We start from the raw sequence: 24,451 nt of genomic DNA on the forward strand, positions 1-24,451 counted from the left end.
TTTACAGGGTTAAAGTAAAAAAGAAGAAAAAATAAAATAACATAAAATTAAATAGAGGCACAATCCTCTGCACAATCCCTATGCAAATAATGACAAAGTCAGCTACAGGCCTTTCATCCAGTTATTACAAATTCTGAGATCAGAGAGGGATTCAGAGCAGGAAGGAACAGAAAAATAAAGTAACATCCGATGGAATAGAAACAATTGGTTCCAGGTGACCAGGTGATTTGACCAGATAGGGCCTGGGTTTAATACATTGGAAAAAGAAATCCCTTTGTTTTGTCATACTACTGACTGAAGATTTTAAGGCTGTGAGGATGAAGTCAGTCAAAAATTCTGTTTATCCTTGATTTATGAATTTAAACCAGTACGTTCAAAAAGATGTTTTGAAATTCCTATTTACTGACACATGGATTAGTGTATCTAGTATGCATGTAGTGTTGCTAATGCAGACAAAGGTAGTATCTGATACAGCATGTGACAAGTCACTGCAATGAATTTTAGACTTTTCCATTCTTACTCTTACTGTGAGACAATGATAACTTTATACCCTCCTAACTTTCATAAATAGTTCCATATCATAGTCTCAATAACTGAATATCATTTCACATCCAGGTTAGCTGTCATAAAAAAATTATGACAGAAACTTGGGGAATTCATTTAGCAGTAGAAATATTCTTTTCACAATTTGGAGTTAACATGTTAAATTATCTTAGGTTTAATTACTGTTAATAATATCATAAGACACTGAAAAATAGAAGCAAGGCTAGAAGGACCCCAATAGATATCCTTCCCCAGATAGGGTCAGGGATACCTATACAATTCAGAAGACTTACAATCATTTTTTCTTAACACTGTTGAGTGGAATGTTTGCTGTCTATACAGTTTGTGTTAACAAGATACCACCTTTATGATTAACGTTGTTTTTTCCGGTGAGCTAATTAATTAACATTTTTTAAAGTTCAGATTTAAATTCTGCCTCGGCTGCTTATTTACATAATGGCTTCTTTCCACAACAGTGACTTATGAGAGGAGTGTAAAGGTGAGAGAAAGGACCAGATAGATGTACTTAAAACACCACTGCTAGTGTGGTGTGAGTCGTTTAAAATTAGTCCTCTCAGAAGATTCAAAATTACTGCCACAAGTATATATCACGGAAATGAAGAAAAAAAGTTTGGTTTTGTAATTGCTTCAGGAACAGCAATATGATAAAGGAACACCTCACACCCTTTTGTGGCCTGAGACTGCATTTCTGCTGCCTTCCTGGTGTGGAGTGTTGTACTGGTGGCACTTGTGCAGGATTAGGTGAAGGAAGATCCTCTCCTCTGTCTGATAAGGCTGTTCTGGGAGCACTTTGCATTCCTGAATCCCATAAGACCAACTACCTGGTGTTTTTATTAACCTTTCTAGGAAGCCTGTATTACAGCTCTCCAAATCTCTATTCTGAATTTGCTGTTTGCTGCGGAAAATGTTGAGATACTTCCAGTTAAGGACCCTGAGCCTAGTGCAGCCTTCAGGGACTGGATAGCTAAGACTGTACAGTGCTACATCCATCCACACAGAATTTAATTGCCCTGGCACAATTAACTGCTGTTGGCACCTTGCATTTCCACCAGAAGTACAAAGTTGGTCATTTCAGTACCATAGAAACAATCTCTAAGTCTGGATTTGAAACTGTATACAGACTAAAGAAGGAAAAGCAAAAGCTCACTCAACAAATCCTAGAGGAACTAGGATAAAAATTAGGAATTGGCAGTGAATAATTTGTTTAAAGCACGTATAAGCATCATGTTGTCTTACATTCTGGGAAGTAGCCTTACATATCTGTAAGATGACCATTGGTTCTGATTAGTATACAAATGATTCCACAGCATGAATCAACTTACCGGTCACCATCCCTTAGAGCTTTCATTTGCTTTCCAATTATACATGCAAACAGGGGACCAGTTCTAGCACCTGGAAGAAAGTCTTCTACTAAACCACCAAGCCAAACATCAATATTGCTAGGATTATGGTACAATTCCATGATTTTTTCAGTGACTTTCTGATTGGTTATTATTGTATTCAGGTCAGTTTGAGTTTCCAGTTTTGGTAAGCCACAGAATTCACGCCAGTCATTATAACCTATAAATATGATGTTAAAAGGAATATTAGACTTGACTATAAACGTGATATTTTAAATTAATAAGTTTAAAAGCACTGGATTCTGACAACCTTAATCTCAATTGTGGACAGTTATGTCTAAAAATAGACCTATTATTATTGATTAAGTTGATTGGAGAAATTATGGCAGGATCTGAAACAACAAGATATGCAAATGTTACATCATTTTCATGAAGGAAAATAAGGTTCTTCACTATTTATTAAGCAATGAAAACATGATAATAAAGGGTTATTTCTGAGCTGATCTAAACAGAAGCATGCACTTTGTGTTGACATTTTCAGACCAGATTGGGATGAAGAAAGGACAAGAAGTAACCTGAACTAAGTTAGTGACTAAAATACATTACTAGGGATAGTGTCCTAAGACATATGTACAATTCCCTGGGGAAAAAAAAAAAATAAAATTACATATAAACACACACACACAGATATATATATAATTCTTTTGCGTCAATAGAATTAACTTCCCCCACCTCCCAACAATACTTGCATTTTGGTCCTGGAGACCAAAACTCCATTTCTACTCTAGTGTAGCTGAGAGCTTTAAACTCCAGGCTGGAGTCAGACTTCATTTCTACTGTCCAGGGCCACATTCCTAGCTACAGGGTCACACAGCTTTAACAGGAGAAGTGGAGAGAGTTGTCATCCAGAAACATAACATCTTCAGACAATCAGTCAGTCCTACTTCTGTGGGTAGAACATCAGGCTTGGAGCATAGAAGGACAGCCAGATTTGTTCCTTATTCATGCAGACAAGTGGTCTGATCAGGCAGGGAGTCAGGACTGAAAACCTACCGTAGATTTTAACACCCAATGTAATTAAATTAACTAAACTCCAGCACAGTCTTCTCTAAACTTGTACATCCATGGCCTGATAGGCTCATAGTCCTTGAGAGTTTATTTCTACCCTGGGTGCACAGAGCAAGAAATCTAATGCAAAAAGTGGGCATAAAAATGTAATGTTTCTCAAAGTGACATGTACATCTAACTAAGCTATCTATACCACTCCTGGGGACATCTCAACACCTTTTACTCTCAGTCCAGCCAACGAGGTTGTGTCTAAATAGACCTCTCCCACAGGCAGGGTGCAGCCTGCAGATATCAAGTAGCTGCTGCAGACAAAAAAATCCCTCTCCTCTGGAGCTGGATTCAGCAAGAACCGGTGTCAGGTACCTGCACCAGGCATACCCACATCCACTCACCAATACTGGTCTTCCACATTCCAGAACTGAGAGGTTATTCTAATTTCAAATGCTGGGCAACATTTTGTTTTCATCAAAGTCAAAAATATTAGCAAAATATTAGCAATATTAGCAAAATATTAGCAATATTAGCAAAAGAAACTTGTATTACTTTTCTGATAAAAACCTATTATTAAATAACTTATATACCAAATACAAGCAGTGATAGTTCAGTTACTGACTGGAAGCAAATTTAAGAAAAATCAGTAGACCTGGGAGTCCATGATCACGGCCACGCTGTAAATTTAATGATGCTAAATCAAGTGAACCATTATTGGACAACACAAAGAGTTTTTCTGTTAACTCTTCAGTCATCAGTTGATTTTGCACCTGTAGTTTTGCTGAATGTGCAAGAAGACCCCTTAGCAAAGGATCCAAGCCTCCTTTAAACACAAAAATAATATAATGTTAGAGCATGTATATAAACCATTATAATGTTCTTAACAAATGTAAATGTATGTATGCTTCTATATATTTTTTAAACATTGGTCACGTAGCCTTTTATATTCAAACAAATGCAAAAAATTGCTTCAGGTTGATGTAAGAGTGGTAATCTTATGAAAAGGTTCCACCTGTTTCTTCAGGTATAAGAAAATTTTAAACCTGATAATACATGTATCCAAAAAAAAAAAAAAGTATATAAGATATCATCAATTTATTGTCAATCTACCAGACTGATTTAATCTGGAGAGTAATTTCTATCTGATTCAGTGGACTATTTACCTAAAATAATTGTTCCAGTATTAATTCTCTGGAACCTGTTCAACAGCCTAAATCAGTGATGTAATTAAATAAATGTTCCTATTCTTAACTTAAGACCAGTAACCTTAAAAAAGTTATAATATTCTGGGGGAAACAAACAAAACAACCCCATTCCCCCTGCCCTCACCCTCCACACACACACATAAAACAACAGTTTAAATAAAAAACATACCTTCTTTAATGAGTCTCCAGGGACTAAAGAAAACTTCATGCAAATGAAGATTTGGGAGTTCTGGATCATCTAAATACTGTGAATTCAATCGTCTTACTATTGGTTGGATTGTTGCATGACCAAAACGAAAAGCAGCTGTCGAAAATATGTTAGAAACTGTAGGATTTATTGTGGGATCATAACCTGTATAAAGGCCAATATACTGATTAAAAGCATCTGGACCAATGATTTTGGGAATGTAATCTCTTAAAGTAATAATCTGAAAGAAAAGAAAAAGAAACATATCATTCAGTGTTTTGATAGTTACAGAATCACAGAATCACAGAATCATCTAGGTTGGAAGAGACCTCCAAGATCACCGAGTCCAACCTCTGTCCTAACACTAACAAAACCTCCACTAAACCATATCACTAAGGACTACATCTAAACGTCTTTTAAAGACCTCCAGGGATGGTGACTCAACCACTTCCCTGGGCAGCCCATTCCAATGCCTAACAACCCTTTCGGTAAAGAAGTTCTTCCTAATATCCAACCTAAACCTCCCCTGGCACAACGTTAGCTCATTCCCCCTCGTCCTATCACCAGGCACGTGTGAAAATAGACCAACCCCCACCTCTCTACAGCCTCCTTTAAGGTACCTATAGAGAGCAATAAGGTCGCCCCTGAGCCTCCTCTTCTCCAGGCTGAACAATCCCAGCTCCCTCAGCCACGTCTCGTAAGACTTGTTCTCCAGACCCCACACCAGCTTCGTCGCCCTTCTCTGGACTCTCTCGAGCACCTCCATGTCCTTCTTGTAGCAAGGGGCCCAAAACTGAACACAGTACTCGAGGTGCGGCCTCACCAGTTGAAAAGTAATGGTTTATATGTATAGAATGCCTTTTTCATCACTCATCTATTCCCAAGCAGTTGGCATGATGAACATGTGAGCTGGTGAATAATAATGTACTTGTTGTAGTCAGGAGACAAATGACTGAAGAGAAGCAGTGGCAGGGTTCAGTACACTAGTGAGGTTCCTTTAACCTCCTACCAAAAAAGCTAGACCAAACACTCCTCGGCAGAGAGTACCAGTATTGCTCACTTCTAATCCAAAGGGGGTAAATCCAGCTCGTAGGAGATCTGCTAATATTTAAAACTTGGATTGTGATAGCATAAATTCTAATGCCCTTAAAAATAGAAAGGAAAGCATGAATTACTATAAAAACATTCATGAATGGTTGTTGATAGGAAGAGATTCTATTTTCAGACATATATATGTGACACAAATCTTCTTTATTGAATATTTTAAATACCCAAACTTTAAAATACTGATGCCAAGAATCCCTTGATAGACATTTTATACTAAACTCAAGCCAATTTATAGACTCCTAAAAAACACACTTCAAAAATGAAAATGGTGATAAACACATTCTGACAAATGTTTTTGCAATATGATAGTATTCCAGTCACATGAAAAAAAAAAAAATCATATAGGTAATACTGAGAAAAAAAAAAAAAAAGTGGAAAAAGATCTAATGTACCAAATAAAATGAAAGTGTATTATAGGCTAAAGATTACACTGCACTCAATAAAGCATAACAGGATGAATATGAAGCATAGTGAATTCAACAAAACACATTATAGATTCAATATATTATGCAGTAAAATATAGTTTGAGTAAACGTACTTTGAGCTTGGTATAGTGAATACTGAAAAGCTAGCTGTCACAAAATGACTGTATGAGAAACTTGTATCTTTATTTTAAGCATGACACAGAGACAAACAAGCCCCTGCTGAATTCACACACTTTTCTCATAAGGCAGAGCTCACAACATCTTTGTTTTCAGGTATATTAAGTCAGGTCATTCAGCAAACACAATATTTGGAAGAATAAGTTAGAATTCCCTTTACAGGTCCTTTAATACAGCTTAAAATTAAAATCAAATAATTGTTGGAAATTAATACTCACATTGTCATTGGAGAAGTTAAACTTTTCCTACATTCACAAAGGTTTAGCAAAGCAACAATTCCTTCTAATTTTAGATTTAGTTAGTTTTTATGGGCAAGATAATGACACATTGTTTCATTACTACAAAGGGCAGAAATACAGGTTTTCCAAGCCTCATTCATCTTGACTTGGGGTTAAGTGTGACTTGAAAGTATGAACGAGGCACCTGTACCCATAAATTCAAAAGAATGGGTAGAAAAGGATATTTTTTGCCATCATCTTAACAGACATGCAGAGACCTTAAATAGGTCTAGATCAGCCCTGGACACAAACATCCTGATATGACTCTCATTTTTTGGCTCATTGTAAATGAAATCCGAAGCTAAGCAGCCCATAAAGGCCAGATTGCCCAAACAAAAGGGCGATTCAGATTTTTCATTTGCTCCAGAGGCAAGATCTGAATTCTATGTTTCCTTGGCAGGGAAAGAGGGTTTGTTGTTTCTAGACATGAAAACTAAAAGGCTAAAGGTAAAAAGGAGTCATACACCTGCCTTGAGCTAGGAGAGACTTATATTTGATGGAAACTTATGATGGCTAAAAAAAAGCTCCATCAAGCAGAGGTGATCTTTAGACAATATAGACTAAGGTGATAAAGCAGAAGAATGATACTGACAGAAAGAATCTGGAATCTGACAGAGAACCATATCCAAAGTAGCATGTTGCATCCTTCATGTAGACTCTGAACATACTTTACCTAAATTTGTCTGCATGAAAACAAGGAGAGGCTCACTACAAGTTCTAACTGACACATATACAAGTTTTAAAGAAGGTGTAAACAGCTCAGAAACCGCAAAATTATTTTTCTTAAAATTATTTTGCATGCACTCCCTGCTATGAAAGAATTATTTGAAAGGTTTTTTTCTCTTTTATATTTGGCATAAATAAGCATAATACATAATTTCAATACAGTTTTTCTTCCACAATTGAGACTCTTCTGTGGAAAAGAAGGAACATTCTTGTCTAAAAATATGTCAATAAAATCAGAACCAGAAAGAGGTAGTTCTGTAAGAAGAAAGTACAAGCAACTACAATGAACCATGCTGCCATTTATTACTTATTTTGAGTCTATTTATGAGGAATAAGTTAACTTTGGGTGTGGTCTCAGCTCTTTGTGACATTTATGACATTAGTGGATTAGTGGTAATCCAAGTTCCTCTTAAGAGACATTTAGCACCTCATAGAATCGACTCAGAATTCCATAGAAACCTCATAAAGAAGTTAACTTTAATCAATAATGTCAATATTTCTACTGTCTCAAAGCAGTCATTGTTTCAAAGGTACAATTTAGTAAAAAATGATGAAAAATGAGCACTATCTTTTAAATAGAAGCCATGTGCTCTGTATTTAAATGACTTCAATAGCCTGTATGACCAGATAGTAACAGAGGTATTAACAGTATTTAAATGTTATTAATTTAGTCATGTCAGAGAAAATAAAACTCTGATTTCCTAGTAATACAATCAAATATCTGGTAATTATCCAGAGAGAATCTAAACAATAAAACTGTCAGAAGAGGCCTTGTACAGATTAATCATAGCATGAATCATATATACACTGTGTATAGAAAGTAACTGAATCTTGACATGCAAACACAAATGCTACTCAAAGTCAAACAGGCTTTGTGGGAAAGGCAGCATCCTTCACAAGGCAGAACTACAACAGGGAGCTGAAATGTCTTTATGTACTCAGCAAGCATCCTGACTGGATTTGCCTCCAGGATGGGCCACCTCCAGCGAAATTCATCCATACATTAGTTAATTGAAAATATCTTACAAAATTTCATATTATTTTTGAGATTTTGTTGTTGTTGTTGTTCATGTTAAAAGCTATCTCAAATTAGGTGCAAAAAATATAGAAATTCATAATACTTCCTCATTAGGTTCAGCAGACTTTCCTTTCTTAACCCACTCCAACATTTTCCAGGAAGCTGTGAATTTGACATAAAGAATGGAAAAGGAAGATCAAAAGAAGATTGCAGAAGAAAATATATGAATGACTGTAAGAATAAGTAAGGTTAAAAGGGCAACTAATCTTTGCCATTGGCCAGAGGTAACTGCAAAGAATAATAGTATCTCATTGAGGCAGTGAAGTGCCAATTAAATGAAGCTCATGTGCTTTGGAAATATTTCAGAAATAATAGAGAACAGGAAAATCTATTGAAGGTGTTTAATTTCTTAAAGTACTATGTACAGTTGTTTGAAATTCTCATAGTAAATATTAAAGGATTTACAGCTGAAGTTGAAGCCCTAAACACTTTAAAAAATGTTGATTGTATGAGAGTTCAAGTCTTAATAAATAATGAACACATTATAATAGCTCAGTCAATAGGCTGAACTATACTTTTATAGACATGAGTTATGTCAGAGTGAAACACATTCTTTTATAATATATATTATTTATCTACTTTTTATCTATCATTTCATAGTTAAAGCTTAAGTTTAAGCTCTGAGAGGAGTTATTTAATGATCCAATTTCACAAACAAGTTTCATCCATGTTAGCCATGGTGAATCCTATAATTTTACTTCAGTTAAAGTATGTCAGCTGTTTAAGAGACCCATTTTCAGCCCACACATAAGTATAAGGCAGAGATGGATGCAAGATACTTCGAGAACACAGGAAGGTATACAAGGAAGAGAAAAAAACCCACACACTGAAAACTAAATGCAGTTGTCAGCTACAGGTGAGATCAACTGCCAGTAACATCATTATTTCAGAGATCCTTCTCTGAAATCATGAAGAATTAAAGAGAATTTGAATCAGACTGATCTGTGAAACTCTTGCATCACTCTTTGACTAGTGCTACTTCATTCAGCATTCACAATCAGAATGAAACCAGCACACATGCATGCAGTTTCAACTCGCAAACCAGATATATATGAAACAGTAATGTTAAGACTCTAGCAGTTCCATAACTGAATGTTTTTTCCTGTTTTGTCTACACTTTTTTTTTAAAGGAAAAACAAATTTAAACTGTTTTTCCTCTAATAGCTTTGAAGGGGTTCTTCCAACATTAACCATTTTGTGATTCTGTCCTAGTTCTGCTCATTCTGTTTTCTCAGGTCAAAATAAGAATAACTGAAACAAGGAGTAAGTTTCATTTTGTTAAGCAGATGACAATAAAAAATTGTGTTTTTATTTGTTTGTTTGCTTGTTTTGTTTGTGTGTTTTTCTTCACAAAACACTGTATAAATCAAGGTGTATATTTTTTACTACAGCATATTGCAGTGTTTATAGTTTAGAGTTAAACATGTGTCTCTCACATAAAATACAAGAAGAGAATTAACCACTGTTATGGCTTATTTAAACTACTACTTACCAATGAAACATGCCAACAATGCAAACAAAAATCTGTTTTGTCCAAGACAATAACAGGCAAATGTTATGTTTGGTAACTTTGTCAGGTTCCTACTATTAAATGCTTGCTACTACAGCTATTTATGCTGTCAGAAAGCATCAAGGAGGAAAAGCATAGTCTAGAGACATCTATTTTTTTCATTTCCTTATTCTAGAAATAAAGGAAGGCTTTTTGTCCAATTCCCTATAATTACATAGCAGCAGGCAAAAATTATGTTTGAAATTATTCATTCCAAAAAGAGAGAATTTGAGAAATGTGTAGCAACTGAAATAAAATTTTAGAGTGGAGATCTCAAGGTAACTTCAGCTAGAGCTGTTATTACTGTGCTGGTTAGCGTACCACATTAACAGAGATACTCCAATTATCTCTCTTAAATGAATATCTCTGAACCAGCCAGATATAACTGAAACACAATTCTAATGAGCCATAAGCAAATCTCATTAGACTGTGATACTGGTAGAGATAATGAGTAGCCCAGATTTATGCAGCATATTGCCTTGCACAAAGTATTTCCTTTCAGGCCATAATGCTACTGGACATAGATCAGAAGTACTTGAACACATAGAAGTCTGCTTTTGGATTTTCACTTTTCTTCTAACAAATACTAACAACCATTTTGACTTGTCAGTGCAATTATTTTAAGCAAAGAGCACATTTACAGCAAAGGAGCTGACATAGTTAATGTAAATAAAATATATAAAAAAATGAATGCCAATTTTTTCAAAAGGACTGACTAAATTAAATTAATGTTATTTTCCTGAAATTATCTGTCTTTAAGTGCAAATAACAACATTCCAGAGAAGGAAGGTGGTTTCTTACAGGAAGTATTATGCACATACTTTTAACTAAAACTACTGGCAGAAGAAAGGATATGTGTTTTATTGTAATAGTGAAATTTTCCTACCCCTCTCCCAATTTAACTTCATAACAGTCATGTTTTGACACCAAATAATCTGTTTCTAACAATCAGAAAGCATATGAAAGTCATCTAGTTTTCAATTTATTCTGGTCCTGATATAGCATTAATGGTGAATCTCCATAAAGACAAAAGCCTCGGTGAGGATCAGAGGAGCAATGCCAGGTGGAGTAACCTGAGTACCCAAACTATCAAAAAGGGGTTGGCTGTTCTCTGAGGCAACCAGAGAGAGTGGCCATATCCCAAACCTGAGGATGAACACACCAAGATGAGGCAATGAAAGAAACTGTCACCTGAATGTTGGGCAAGCTAAGTGGGTGATGGCCAAGAGGAGGTAGGACACATTGTGGGATGCAGGGAGAAGAGGATTTGAGGACTGTGTAAAACTTGGTATGCAATATTTAAATCATTGCATTGTTGGAATGTGTAAAACACTGCAGTGAAACGTGATTGTTGGAATGTGTGAAACACTGGGGTATTCAGGGTTGGGAATAAAGGTGGTGAAAAGGAGACATTGGTGTGGACTTTGTAAGTAAAAGAGGTTGTCTGAGCATGAAGCGTTGACTGATCAGTTTGCTTGTCTGACTGAAATGTGCTTGATCACTGCAGTTTATGCTATACTCTGCAGGAGCAGAAGCTGTCCACACTGAGCATATGAATTGTAACTGTGAGGAAAATAAAAGTTAAAGACTGAACAGCTATTTTAGCTATTTTTAGCTATTTCAGGAAGAAAAATGAAAAATGAAAAAAAAAAAAAAAAAAGAAAAAAAAGAAAGAAAAGAAAATACTGAGCAAGAATAGATTTTCCAGTTCACAGGTGTAATATAAATATTGTTACGGTCTCTTATGTACTTTTGGCATATTAATTTCTCCCATCTCCTATAGAAATATATCTTATAAGGATCTAGATTAGACCTTAAAGTTTATATATTAATACAGCATTAAGGAATTCACAAGCATTTTTACACAGGGAAGTTAGTTCTTTATATAATTATTATAAGAAAATAGATATTTTGGGCACTATAAAAATGCAGAAACATAGCTTTTTAATTGCTTCCTTTACCAGCCAAAGAAACAAAACCAAATCATCCAACCAACCAAACAACAACAAAAAAACACACCACAACTGCAAAGAAATGCATCTGAAAATGCTTAGACTTCAACAGACAAAATAGACATGGGAGAGATCTGCAGAAAGATGAAGCAGAGTAGAAATTGCCATTAAAATCAGAACACTGAGATCTGGGGTCTGAACAAACCAAGGAGGAAGACATCGCATTCAGGAAAGTGAAGAACAGAGCGAACTTTAAACGTGCCAGAGTGGAAGCACAGAAAGAGTTGGCACAGAAAAGCTAGTATGATCTTCAAAACCACTCAGAAACCTATTTGAAGTTCTGTGACTGGTTCTGCTCTACACTGCAACCAATACTGCAATGTGTTGATAAAGCAACTAAATATCCCACCTGATGGAGAGCTCCAACAATTTTCCGTGCTTCTTGGTAGACCGTCTCAGCGCTCCAGTGGCTGTTGATGGCTTTGAGGGCCCGGGCCAGGCGGTTGTGCTCTCTTAGCCACAGTGTGTGCATGGCTGCCAGCGATGTCACCTCACTTGATCGGCTGTCCCCAGCCATAAAGCATTCAACCCTTTCACCTTCACTTGCATTTGAGTCCTGTGCACAAGGTGATGGGACCCGGTCTGTAAAGGGTAGGTATTCCCGACTGTTGTCATAATATTTACTGTTTACTCTAAGAAGACCTTCTTCACTTGTTAAATTCCTCAGCTTGTTTTCAACAGCGGGGGTGCTGCCATAGACGGTAGAAGCATCAAGGAAAGATGTTAAACCATTTATTTGTTGTCTTGGATTTAGGGCTGATAGATTTCCAAAGAGAATACTATGATCACCAGTGCCGCATGCAGGAGATGAGCGGTAGAAGGGCTGGCAATCCATCCCTGGGGATAATGTGTCATTGGTAGTTACCTGTGTAACAAAAACATATTTCCTGAGCTAAAGGCAACATAGCTATGGATGTTTAATTAAGGTTTGTGTAAATATTTCCATCTCATCTCCATTTTCAGTTGTCCTCCAGATCTCATCTACTGCTGTGACATTCTCTAAACTCACAGAGATCATTTTCTTTCCTCTCAGATTGAAGTGAAAATATAATTCAATGATTTTTAAGCCGTCTGAAAACAAACAAACAAACAAACAAACAAACAAAAACCTTTATCATAAGATCAGGTTACTAATGTAATCCTTTTTGAATAGATCTATGCCTGAATTATCCTGTCTTCACAAATAAAATTCCTCACAAAATGTATCACAGTGGAGATGTGAACATCTGGTCAAATTATGTTGTACTGAACACCAAATGAAACTGCAGGTTTACATGTGTACATAAAAATGTAATGAAGAGTGTCAGTCTGCAGCAGCATGCTGTAAGAGCATTGTTTCTATACTATTTTAATCCTGTTTCCTAACTAAAAAAGTCATATATAATTATTCACTTTGCTGGTCCTCCACAAGCATTCCCCCACATTATTTTACAGGGACAGCTGTCTTGCAAGTGTTACATTCTGACTATCCTTATAAAAAGCGAAGACTGCTTTTTATAGTCCTCCCCAAGTGAAACTCTTCCCAGCCCTTTGACCCACAGACAACCAAGAAACTGAGGTCAAATGGTAATCCAGCATTTGTCTGCTAGTCAGCAGAAGAAATGCAAGAAAGGTTTTATGTGCATGGTAGGATATCTAAGAGAAAAGCTCAGGCTAGCAATTCTATTTCAAAGAACACCATAGCAAAAATCATCAGGTTTCAAAATGACTGAAATCTATCTTCATTATCTAATGCATATTTAGCTTTATGAACTTTGTTTTTCAGAAAAGAGCATTATTTCCAAATTTTAAGAACAGTTCATTGTGCACCAACACAATGAGACATAGCTGTGAGTTAGTTCCATGAGTTTCAAAAAAAATAAATTAATATCAATTAAAATTATTAAAAAATGAAGGAGTCTGAATTTCAGGGAGTATAAAACTAGTGTTTTCTTATCAACAGGCCAATGCGAAATAGGTACAGATAACACTTACAATAGCTGCTTAAATATCTCAAAACGAATAAGTCTTCAAATATTTGACTAATAGAAAATGTTTTGTGCAGACACCTGAGCTAATATTTTTTCTTTCTATTTTGCTTGCTGTTCATTTTTGAAAAAACTCTTTGGCACATGACAGTGAATACTACAAAAGCTATATAAAATGATATAATTTATTCTTTGTACTTTTAACAGTGAAGGGACCAGTTCTGAACCAGAAGTTCAGAACAGTCCCTTAACTGGGATAAAAGTAACAGGGCAACTTTTGAATGGAATTAATGAGCTTCGTTTAACAACTTTATTACCTCACTTATTATACCAAGTAATATTTTCTTATTACTGAGAACTTGTGCCAGTAGGGATTGATATCAACAAAACTTTTAAGTTAAGAAAGGGTTTCATTTGTTTTTCAAGTTTTGTTTGGTAAAGAACTTCTATGAATATTTTTCCACTAGTTAGGTTTTAACAAATTAAAGTAGCCTATTTCTGAGGGAAATACATAATTTCTTTTTCTTTTTTTTTCACTGATGGCTAAAATCGGTAATTTTACTGCCTTGGGTTTTCCACTTAGTATTTTTCTCTATGATTAAGTCCCTTGCTATTTTTTTTTCTCTTCAGCTGATAATATAAACAAGAAGCTCATCTCACACTACAAATGCATGAACTTGGCAGCTGCAATGTTGTATGTGTCTGAGTGCCTCCTTCTTCTATTTATCAGGGAAGCCTGGAAGAATTCAGGTATCACTGGGAAAAATGTATGAGCCGCCTTTAAGTTGTTAAGCAGTGAGGTACACAACAAAACATATCAACAGTGAATGAAGTTCATACTGATTAATCTTTGGTTAACTGCCTGTGCAATTTCAATTCAAATTGTTCTGTGCCCCAGTGGAGAAAAGCAGCAGTAATGAACATTAAGGGACTGGCAGAACTGCATAATGTAGTCCTTTCCCTTTTCATGGGGTAAGCAATGTGCAGCTAGCAGATGAATGTGCAAATGAGAGATTCCTTATGTTATTATTCAAATGACATCAAAAATAATCTGAGAAAAATAAAAACCTTCCGCTGAAATAGGTATGGAATTACATTTTTCTCCAAAACTGATACAGGAATATTCACATCTTTTTTTTTTTTTTCTTTGTCTGTATAGTTCTAGAGCGGAAAATATCAGAAAAAAAAAAAAAATCCCTGTCTGGCCACAATAGTTTTCCTGGTAGAGCTACATGTTGATTTAAACTGATTAATTGCTAACTGTTTTGCACATTCAAATCTGCTTGCAGTGAATCTTTTGATGTGTAGGAATCACAAACTGTTTCAGGGTACCATGATGTCTAAACCATTATTGCATTTAAAGAAAAACCTTTTTTACTATTTTTTCTTTTTCCTGTGGCAAATGGCCTCCTTGTAATAGGATTTTTGCACATTTTTTACTCAAAAAATTTTACAAATTTTTTACTCAAAGAAAAACAAAAACAAAAACAACAAAAAAACTAGCTTATGGTTTATGAAAGTATGCCAGGAAGGAAGACATAAACGTGTATTTTGGGACATGAAGCTTAGAGAAGAGTCAGGGGCCCCATCTGACAGGGAGTTGTTACCTCTGAAATACAGGAAAAAGGCAGGTGCTCACTTTGCTGGCTGTTGAGTGCACAGAATGATCCTTTTGTAGCTGAGACAGGAACCTGTCATGTTACACATCACCTTTTGCAAATCACCTCACTTTTCTGTGTTTCTTTTTCTTTTCCACCTCTTCTGTAGTTGAACTAACTGAATGAAAGCATTTCAGGATTGTATATGACTATGTGTATGCGCTGTGCCTAGTCTTAATGTCAGCAATGTAATTAATACTGAATAAAGACAGTAAGTCTTTCTAATGCCTCATGATTATCTCAGCCTTAATCTGAAATAATCATCTGTGGAATGACAGGTTATCTCAGCATCCCAGTTCCATGTGTCAGGCTGCTGAAAAACACATAAAAACTTTTTTTTTTTTTTTCATTTTCTTCATACTATGGGATTCCAAAGAGATACCGAAAATAGATATTCAGGCTCTACCAGAAGCTATAGCCTTGGTGTGAGAATTACTGGGTGACTCTCTATAGCTGAAAATGGCCAGAAGAGAAAATTGTAATGTTTCCTGCTACCTACACATTCTTAATATTAATGTTCTACTGCAACTTCCAAACTGTCATTAAATTGCATTGACTCAAAACATTTTCTAGACAGCTTCCTAACATGTGCAGCCAGGAGCTGCTTTTCCCTGGTGAAACACCCAGAGAGGCCCTATGGCTCAGAGTGCCCAGAGAAGCACTTTTGTCCTCTCCTTACGGATGAATTTTCCCTTGGCTGCCACTTCCTAGGAACACAGCGAGACTGCAAATGGCAGCTTTTCTGTTTGCATTGCTGGACTATATGCTATCAGTTTTACTGACTTTGGAAACCAGATGCAGTTTCTTCATATAGAAAATGACTGTATGAAAGCATTAAATGTATGAAAGGGATGACATATATGAAAATATTAAATGTATGAAACTACATTAAATGTATTAAATATTACATAATATTAAATGTATTAAATTTATACCTGGAAGCGTTCAAGGCCAGGCTGGATGGGGATTTGAGTGACCTGTTCTAGTGGGAGGTGTCTCTGCCCATGGTGGGGGGGTGTTGGAATTAGTTGATCTTTAAGGTCCCTTCCAACCCAAACCATTCTGTGATCCTATGAAAATAACCATGGCTGTTTTCCAAATATTTATCAGATGGATTTTAGCTTTACTGAAGATTTCAGGAGAAAATCAGTTCTAGGGGGATATAGTTCTAGTTATATTATTAGCATTTTGTTTCTATGTTCACAAAGTAGTTCTCTGGTCACATTAATGAACTATCAAAAACCAGTCATTCATACATTGGATACTTCAGATGTGTCCCGAGAATGTGATTCTTTAAGATCTCTGTGCTCTTTCTGAACTCCCTCAAGCTATGACTGCCAACTTTCAAAAATCCAAATCTGCTGGATAAGAGAGAAAACATTTACCTGTCTGTGGTAAAATTCCAGGCAGTCATTTCACTTAGCCTTCCTGAATTTTAGATTATCTTGCTGAGTGGAAGATGAGCCACTTTTCAACACAGGAACTGATTCAGTTCCCATTACAGCAAGCAGAATATTTTCCTTTATGTATAATGGGAGTGGAATGATACACTTAAGGGAAAAGGAAACTATGTTATACTTATCAGTTAGTTATCAATTTGTTAGGGAAAAAGAGTTTTCTGTTCTGATGGAACTCATACCCTACACAAACTTCAGTGCATAGACAAGCTGGTCAGTAATTGAACTTCAGCCCTAAGGAAAGTAATTTAGGTTGCTCTGGACAGAAACTGGGGCATCAGTCCAAGGGCTGTGATGGGCATGGGGATCTCCTGCAGCATGAGGAGATGGACAGTCTGCTCTCTGAGAAACAAACAAACAAAAAAGTGATTTGACTTTGCTACCTGATTTTTTGAGTGACAGAATGGCTATATTTTCAAATTAATCAGACAAGAACATAGGATTCTGTATTTATACCAATTTATGTTTCTTCTAACCCTCTAACAAGCTTTGAATTGTATTTTCCATTTACCCAAAGCAAAGATGTGATGTATGTAAGTTTCAGCAACTCCCTGAAGATCATTCTATACATACATTGAAAAGGTAGCTCTCTTCAAAAGTTTGCATTAGCTGCTGGAAATATCTTTGCTTTTAGTGACTAAAGGTAAGTTCCTTTCACTTTATCTGGCTGGCAATTTAAAAACAGAATTATTTATGACTACTTCCCTATTTTCCTCAGTGGAATTTGAAACCTTGAACCATGAGAAAAATAACACTGGGGGGAGACTAATAAGGTTTCTTTGCAACATAAACTTGAGAGGTAGAAAACTATAATATTTGTACTAAATACTGTAGCTATAGTGTTATTTCTGTAAAACAGTTTAAACATTTACCTGATTCATTTAATAATTACACCGGGTTTCAATATTTCTATCACCATCTGCTGTATTATTTATTGATGATCTATCAAATTCCCCTGCAATTACTTTAGTGTATGCATATCTCCAATGTATTGTACATTACTCACCTGTTTAGAGTCTGGAATTTTTCTTCAAGAAGTTCATTCAAAATCTTACCTTTATTGGAAAACATGGATTTTGTTTTTCACATGTCATCTGGCACTCCATTCCAGTTAGAAAGGCGGTTCTACTCGTGCTCTGTGGTGTGAATGCAATGTCATGGTCTATGTACTGTCCCCACACCATAATGATATCAGAATATAAGTTATCTTCAGTAACAGCCTCATTAGATGAGTGAATAATTTTTCTTGTCACTTCACGAACCTGTGAAAAGAACTAATTTATCTTGAGTGCTACTGTAGTATTTATATACTTCTTACGAAATGATAAAACACTATAAAGCTGGAAGGAGCAGTGATAAAAGTTATCCTCCCCACCCCACCCCCGCCAGAAACCCCTAGAGTACTTTTAATGGCTTGCTTAAAGGAAAGAAAAAAAAAGAAAAAAAAAAAAAGGAAGAGATAACAAAAACAACAAAATCCAACATCTGACAGGCTGTTAGTTTTGTTCAGGAGCTGAAATAACTCTGCCACAAGCAGATTCAAGATGTTTCAGCTGAGTTTTTCTATATATTGCCAAACGAGCAGTGGCAGTGTAGTTTTGATCTGTTCATTTCCAGGTAATTTTGAAAACTGCATGTTTCTTTTAGACAGCCTAAAAGTTTTCTTTCTATTTATTCTGTTTTCTTTTCCTTTAACAAATGGACTTTGGTGGGCAACCTCAGACCAGTGTGGATACATAGGGGCACTGGGCTGCTCCATGAGTAAATGGAGCAGCTTATACAGCCCGGGAGAGAGGCATGGTTGCAAAAAGCTCTGCTTCATTTTTCCAGGCAGGGAGAAGCCACAATATATTTCTGAGGCACTTCTGTGAAAACTGCATAGAGATATAGCTTCTTTGAGTGGGAACATGGAGACTTCTACATCACACATTCAGCCTACACTGATCATCAGTTGAAGCCATTGGAACAAAATCAGCAGTTTGTGATGATTAGGATATTGGTACTATTCACAGATTCCTCCCTCATGCTGCAAAATGTTCCATCACTTAAGAGAAAAGCCCCAAGAAAGGGCAGTACATAGAGAGTCACAGAGTCTGTAATACATATGAGGCCTATATAATGAATGCATAAGACAGGTTAAATATAACTAGTGAGGACAAGAAGCAACATGGGACTTCTTAGGAACATCAGGATTTATATTGAAACTGCCAAGATCAGAGATACATGGCATTCATCAGAAGTACAAGTCCTTATATCATTATTTGAATAGCTTTGGTGGTCACAAAACACAAACTTTTTTTCTTACTGTAAGATTTTCTTACCACATTTAACTTGCTCAGCTATGCTATGTTTGAATATCACTTTATAATGACCCTCACACTTACCTATTACCTTCGTATTATTTTCTTGTTGATTTTTAAAGGATATGTGTAGATAGTTAAAAGTACAAAAAGATGAAATTATGCAAATGAGAAAAAAACATCTATGGCACTATTTCTATCCTATCTTCAAATTAAAGCAGAGAAGCTTGCTGGTGGTCAGATATGACCAGATTTTGTGCAATCATGTAAGTTTTGGTTTAGTGTGTTTGACTTCACAAGAATGTACTCTAATGAATCTAAATATAGGCAGCTTGTACAATCTACTGGAAATTTACTTGTGCAAATGTCAGATTTTCATCTTCAAGCACTAAATTATGCAGCTTAGAGACAATGTTATTTAATTAATAACATGAGTTGCAGGTGACATTAACACTAAATTCTCTTTCTTATCCTTATTAAACATATAGTGGTTAAAATAACAAGAATTTGAGTGCATTAAAAGTCATGTTTCAAAGCAATGATGACAAACCAGAAATAGTAAATCCAGCTCAAATCATTGCACACTGCACTGGGGAATTTTTCACCCAGTCCTCTATGCAAATATTTTTTTGTTCAAATTTCCCTCTACATCAACTCTGCTATTTTATAAGTATATAGGCTGCTAAAATTCCTAAATATTGCTATGTCTTCTTAAGTCAGTAACTTGGGGTTTCTAAAAAACTGAAATTCTGATTTGATAGTAATACTTTAGGACCCGTGGGAATGGAGTCAAGCTGTGACAGGGGAGGTTCAAGCTGGATATCAGGAAAAGGTTCTTCACCAAGAGGGTTGTCGCGCACTGGAAGAGGATCCTCAGGGATGTAGTCACTGCACCAAGCCTGTAGGAGTTTAAGAAGTGTTTGGACTATGTTTACAGTCATATGGTCTGAATTTTTGGGTAGACGTGTGGTATCAGGAGCTGGACACGATGATCCTCATGGGTTCCTTCCAACTCAGGATATTCTATGATTCTATGATTCTTTCCAGCTAAGGTATGCTAACCTAGGAGGCAATGGTGGTATACATTCATACACACATAATGTATGTTGCAGATATTGTATGTGCTTTATATTTATGTAGCTAACACCCACCCTTGTCTTCCCCCTGGTCCTCCTTCCCTGAATAAAGAGAATTACTGGGGAAAAAAAAAAAAAAAGTCTAGATTGGAAGGAAATTCTGGAAACTGCATGATGCAACCTTCTGTTGCAAGAAGGTACTAAGTTACTCAGAGTTCCATCAAGCCATGTCTTGGGCATTTCACATGAGGAATACTCCAGCAGTAGTCTAGGCAGCCTATTGAGACATTTAATGATGATCAGATTTTTTTTTTTTCTTGTATCAAGACAAAATATGGAGCAACTTGTAACTGTTGTCTCTTGCCCTGTCAATGTGTATCCTTGTGGAGGTGGTACCTTCAGCCTCTTCAAAACAGGGAGTTTGTGACTAGGTCCATCCGGGGCCTCCTTTTCTCTAGACTGAGAAATCCCCACCCTGGGTCTAAAAGCTGCCTTACGACTGGTGCAAGCCCTGCCTGTTCTCCGCTATGTCCCAGATTTTTTTGCTGTTACTGATGAAAATGGACATCTTTGGTGGCAGATACAGTTATAGCCAGTATTTCACATAATCTAATGGTGCACTTTCTAACCAGGGGTAGCTGGACTCCATTGTAACGGACTTCGGGATCCCATCCTCGAGGTTGGCTGAGTCCATCTTCATAGGCTGGTGGGAGCCATCTAGCCAAGGCCGTGTTGGATGCTCCCCATCTAGGATGTTCCCTGGGAAAAGAAAACAGAAGAAGAAAAAAACAACAACAACAACAACAAAAAAAAAAAACAACAAAAAACCACAACCAAACAAACAACCAAACAAATGAAAAGAACCTTCATCTCTGTATAATAATTAATATAAAAAAATTATCAACACAGGCCAACATTTCCTTGTAGTAAGATGTTTGTATAATGGTATTTGGAAAGGCATCAACTATTGGTCTTCGTTTATACCAACAACAATTTAACTCAAAAGGAAAACAAAGAAAAATTAAATCTAATTAAATACTTCTGTCTGACTTATGTTTCTAATTGATGTTGGCTACCTTTTGATATCTTTGAAATATTTGCCTCTGCTGTGATCTCCTGATAATGAAATCACATTCCCTATGGGGTCAGATATACTCTTAAGAGCTTTTCCAGGCATTTTTTAAAAGATGCTTGTTTAGACCAATAATGAAGAAATCCAGATTTAGAATATAAAGAAACCCTACAGTAAAGGTGAAAGTTTAAAAGAAAAATGGATACTAGTCATACAGAGGTAACCATTTAACAAAATCTAAGGAGAAAGAATGCAGGAAAGGGAAATGATGGCTTAAGTTGCTGAATTCAATGGCAGTGCTCCCTCTGGTTGCACCTGTACTAATAGCTTGGCTACAGCTTTGGGAAGGCCTACACAGAAGCTCATGCATTGATATGTTAACACTAACCATACTGTGTTTTTGGCTCACATCAACTAGCATTTCTGCAAATGGCACCTGGCTTGGTGCACTTTGGGATTAGTGCAGGTTGCCATCCTGCAGCCAGCCTGTTTGGAAGAGGGTAGGGATGAAAAAGGGTTTAGAGAAGTTTCTAAGAGTAAAAGAGTACATATAGACAGCAGTTGGGTCATCTCTGGTTTGGGGGCCAGGAAATTATTCCTGGTCCTTTTTATTTATGAGTTTAGTCAGTGAGTGCTGGGCTTGACCCAATTAATTTTCCTTCTATCATGAACATTCCTATTGCATTTCCCCTAAGAAAAGAATATTTTATGGCTTTTTTGTTTGTTTGTCTGTCCATTTGTTATACATGGGCTGTTCAATAAATTTTATAATTGCTAAATATATGTAGATATTAACAAGAAGAAATAAAATTTGAGAAATATACCCATTTGACCAAAATCATAAAATGAGCTACACAGAACTAAAAATATTCCCTGACAGTTAGCAGAAATACAGAAATACAGGGTGTTAAAACATACATTTATATGTCTATTGGGATGCTAAAGAGGGAACAATTATTTTATTAATACTTCATCGATCTCTAGCATACTGAAATGACTCAATTTGCCAAGTTATATGGTACTGTAATACACTTAATTATCTACAATAATTCACACTTGAAGGTTTAAGTATGTTTCAATAAAGCATTCAAATTAGTTACAGTTGATTTGCCTTTATTGAAATTACATAAAATACTGCACATAGTGTAGTGCTATTTTACTCAATTAAAAATAATGAAATGTTAATTTAACTGCTTAACTAGTGATTTTTCTCCTGATTGCTTTTATATTTTAGCAGCTCACTGGAATGCTAGTTCAGTGAAATGCCTCTCAGATGCCTTTTTATTATTATATTAGACATGATAATGTCTTGGAATCTTGCATGAGTTAAAAAGGTTTTATCTAGGGCAGATGAAATAATGAGAATTCAGTACCACACAACTTTACAGAGAAGTCAGATTTGATCATGATACATTATGGGAAGTGGGACTTTTCATTGACTTGTTAAATACTAGAATTGCATACAAATAGTTAATGGCACAACAATAAAACAGAAAGCTTACAGATAAAATTCCTCCTAGATGACCAAATATTAGGCATAAAAATGTAATCTAGTCATCTAAAATCCTGCCCATCAACCCAAAAAACAACTCCTAAGTGCCATCCTGTCATCCTGTCCTATCTCTCACTATTAAGAACAACCAAAGATGCAACCTCACTGTAAACATAGACCTCAGAAATCTAAGATTAGGTGATGTTAATTGCACTGTGAGATGCTCTTCCTTTAGTACCTGTAATTTCTTTACCTTTGAATCCCTTTGCACTAAACATTAAAAACCACATAGATCAATGCCAGTTAGTTGGGATAAAAATGAACAAATAAACAAACGAAACCTATTTGAGTGTACTTTTGTTCATTAAAAATAGTATTGTAAATTTGCTTATTATTTAAATATATGCCATCAGACACAAAGATGTGTTGCAGGTGAATGTGCATAATGATATTGCTGGGCATGTTTGATGTCCTGTTGATACTTCTCCATAGAAGGCCATGTTTATTCTGTTATTCCTTTGTTCTAGGAATTACACACTAAAATAAAGTAATCTCAGTGCTGAAGAATAAATACATTGTAATTGAGCTGATCTGTCCCAAATATGCAAACTGATTAAGCAAAATATCTGTAAATAAATTCCATGCTCACTTTTAAATATATTTACTAGATTTTTCTTATATGTAAACAATTAATTCCACTGAATTTTCTTTTTTAAATGTCACCCATGAAATGCAAGATTTACTGACCTAAAAGCACAGCTGCACATTCCTACTGGGTGACTAAAATCACTAATACAGCTTTAAGTGTTTTTTTTTTTCCTTTTCCTTCTTTCCTTCTTTCCTTCTTTCTTTCTTTCCTTCTTTCTTTCCTTCTCTCTCTCTCTCTCTCTCTCTTTCTTTTTTTTCCCAGTTGAACGTTGCAGTTGTAAAACAAGAAGTACAGACTGGTACTTCATTTAATGTTTGAAGTCTTTGAAGCTGGCTTACGTTATAGAATATGTTGACTACGTTATAGTATAATGGACCTTTTCAGTAGATGTATTTCAGTAAAGCTTGAAGTATTTCAAGGGACCACGTAGTTAGACTTATAACATCAATGCATGTCAGGTTGTGTCCTTTCAACAAAGAGTTTATCATGCACGTTTCAAACAAATGACTTCTGATATAGCAAAATTGATTAATCTCTTAAAAATACACAATTTGATTGAATAACAAAACAACAGAATTTTACTGCTGTTCCTTCACCACGTTACAGACTGTCTTAACCTGTGTAATACTAATGGCCTTCCATCTACGGCTCTGTAGCCTTGTAACATTGCAACCTGCCTTTGAGCTTGTGACCCTATGGCTATGTATCCAGAGGCTAAGTATAAATACCATTTACTCTTATGCTTGAAAAGACTCTTACTCTCTATTTTGCATCCTCATTGCATTTGAGAATTCTGAAAATGTATTTGCATCTGTTAGGTTGGGTTTGGCAAGAAACAATCCACTTATATTTGGATACAAGTAGGTAAAAGTAATGAATAATAGTCATTCAGATAGTCATTAAGAACATATTTATATAAATAGATATATGAAACTAAAAATATCACCCAGAACTCTCAGACGCGTGTTTGCTAAGTATTAAGGTTATGGAAAAAATACAAAAATGAGAATCTTCTTGATTTTCTTATTGCTCATTGTGAAGAAATACTTTGCCTGTTCTATCCAATTTAATGA

The 24,451-nt window shown here is 35.8% G+C and overlaps 1 protein-coding gene across 1 annotated transcript in view; it reads right to left on the reverse strand.

Moving 5' to 3' along the window:
* TPO (thyroid peroxidase) overlaps positions 1-24,451 on the reverse strand; it is a 43,791-nt gene that overhangs the window by 8,530 nt on the left and 10,810 nt on the right. Inside the window, 6 exon segments of the mRNA XM_035542908.1 lie at positions 1,887-2,124; positions 3,616-3,786; positions 4,338-4,596; positions 12,057-12,572; positions 17,845-18,051; positions 20,795-20,924. Coding sequence (XP_035398801.1) covers positions 1,887-2,124; positions 3,616-3,786; positions 4,338-4,596; positions 12,057-12,572; positions 17,845-18,051; positions 20,795-20,924 — 1,521 coding nt within the window.

Source organism: Cygnus atratus, chromosome 3, assembly GCF_013377495.2.
Source record: "Cygnus atratus isolate AKBS03 ecotype Queensland, Australia chromosome 3, CAtr_DNAZoo_HiC_assembly, whole genome shotgun sequence".
Classification (NCBI taxonomy): Eukaryota; Metazoa; Chordata; class Aves; order Anseriformes; family Anatidae; genus Cygnus; species Cygnus atratus.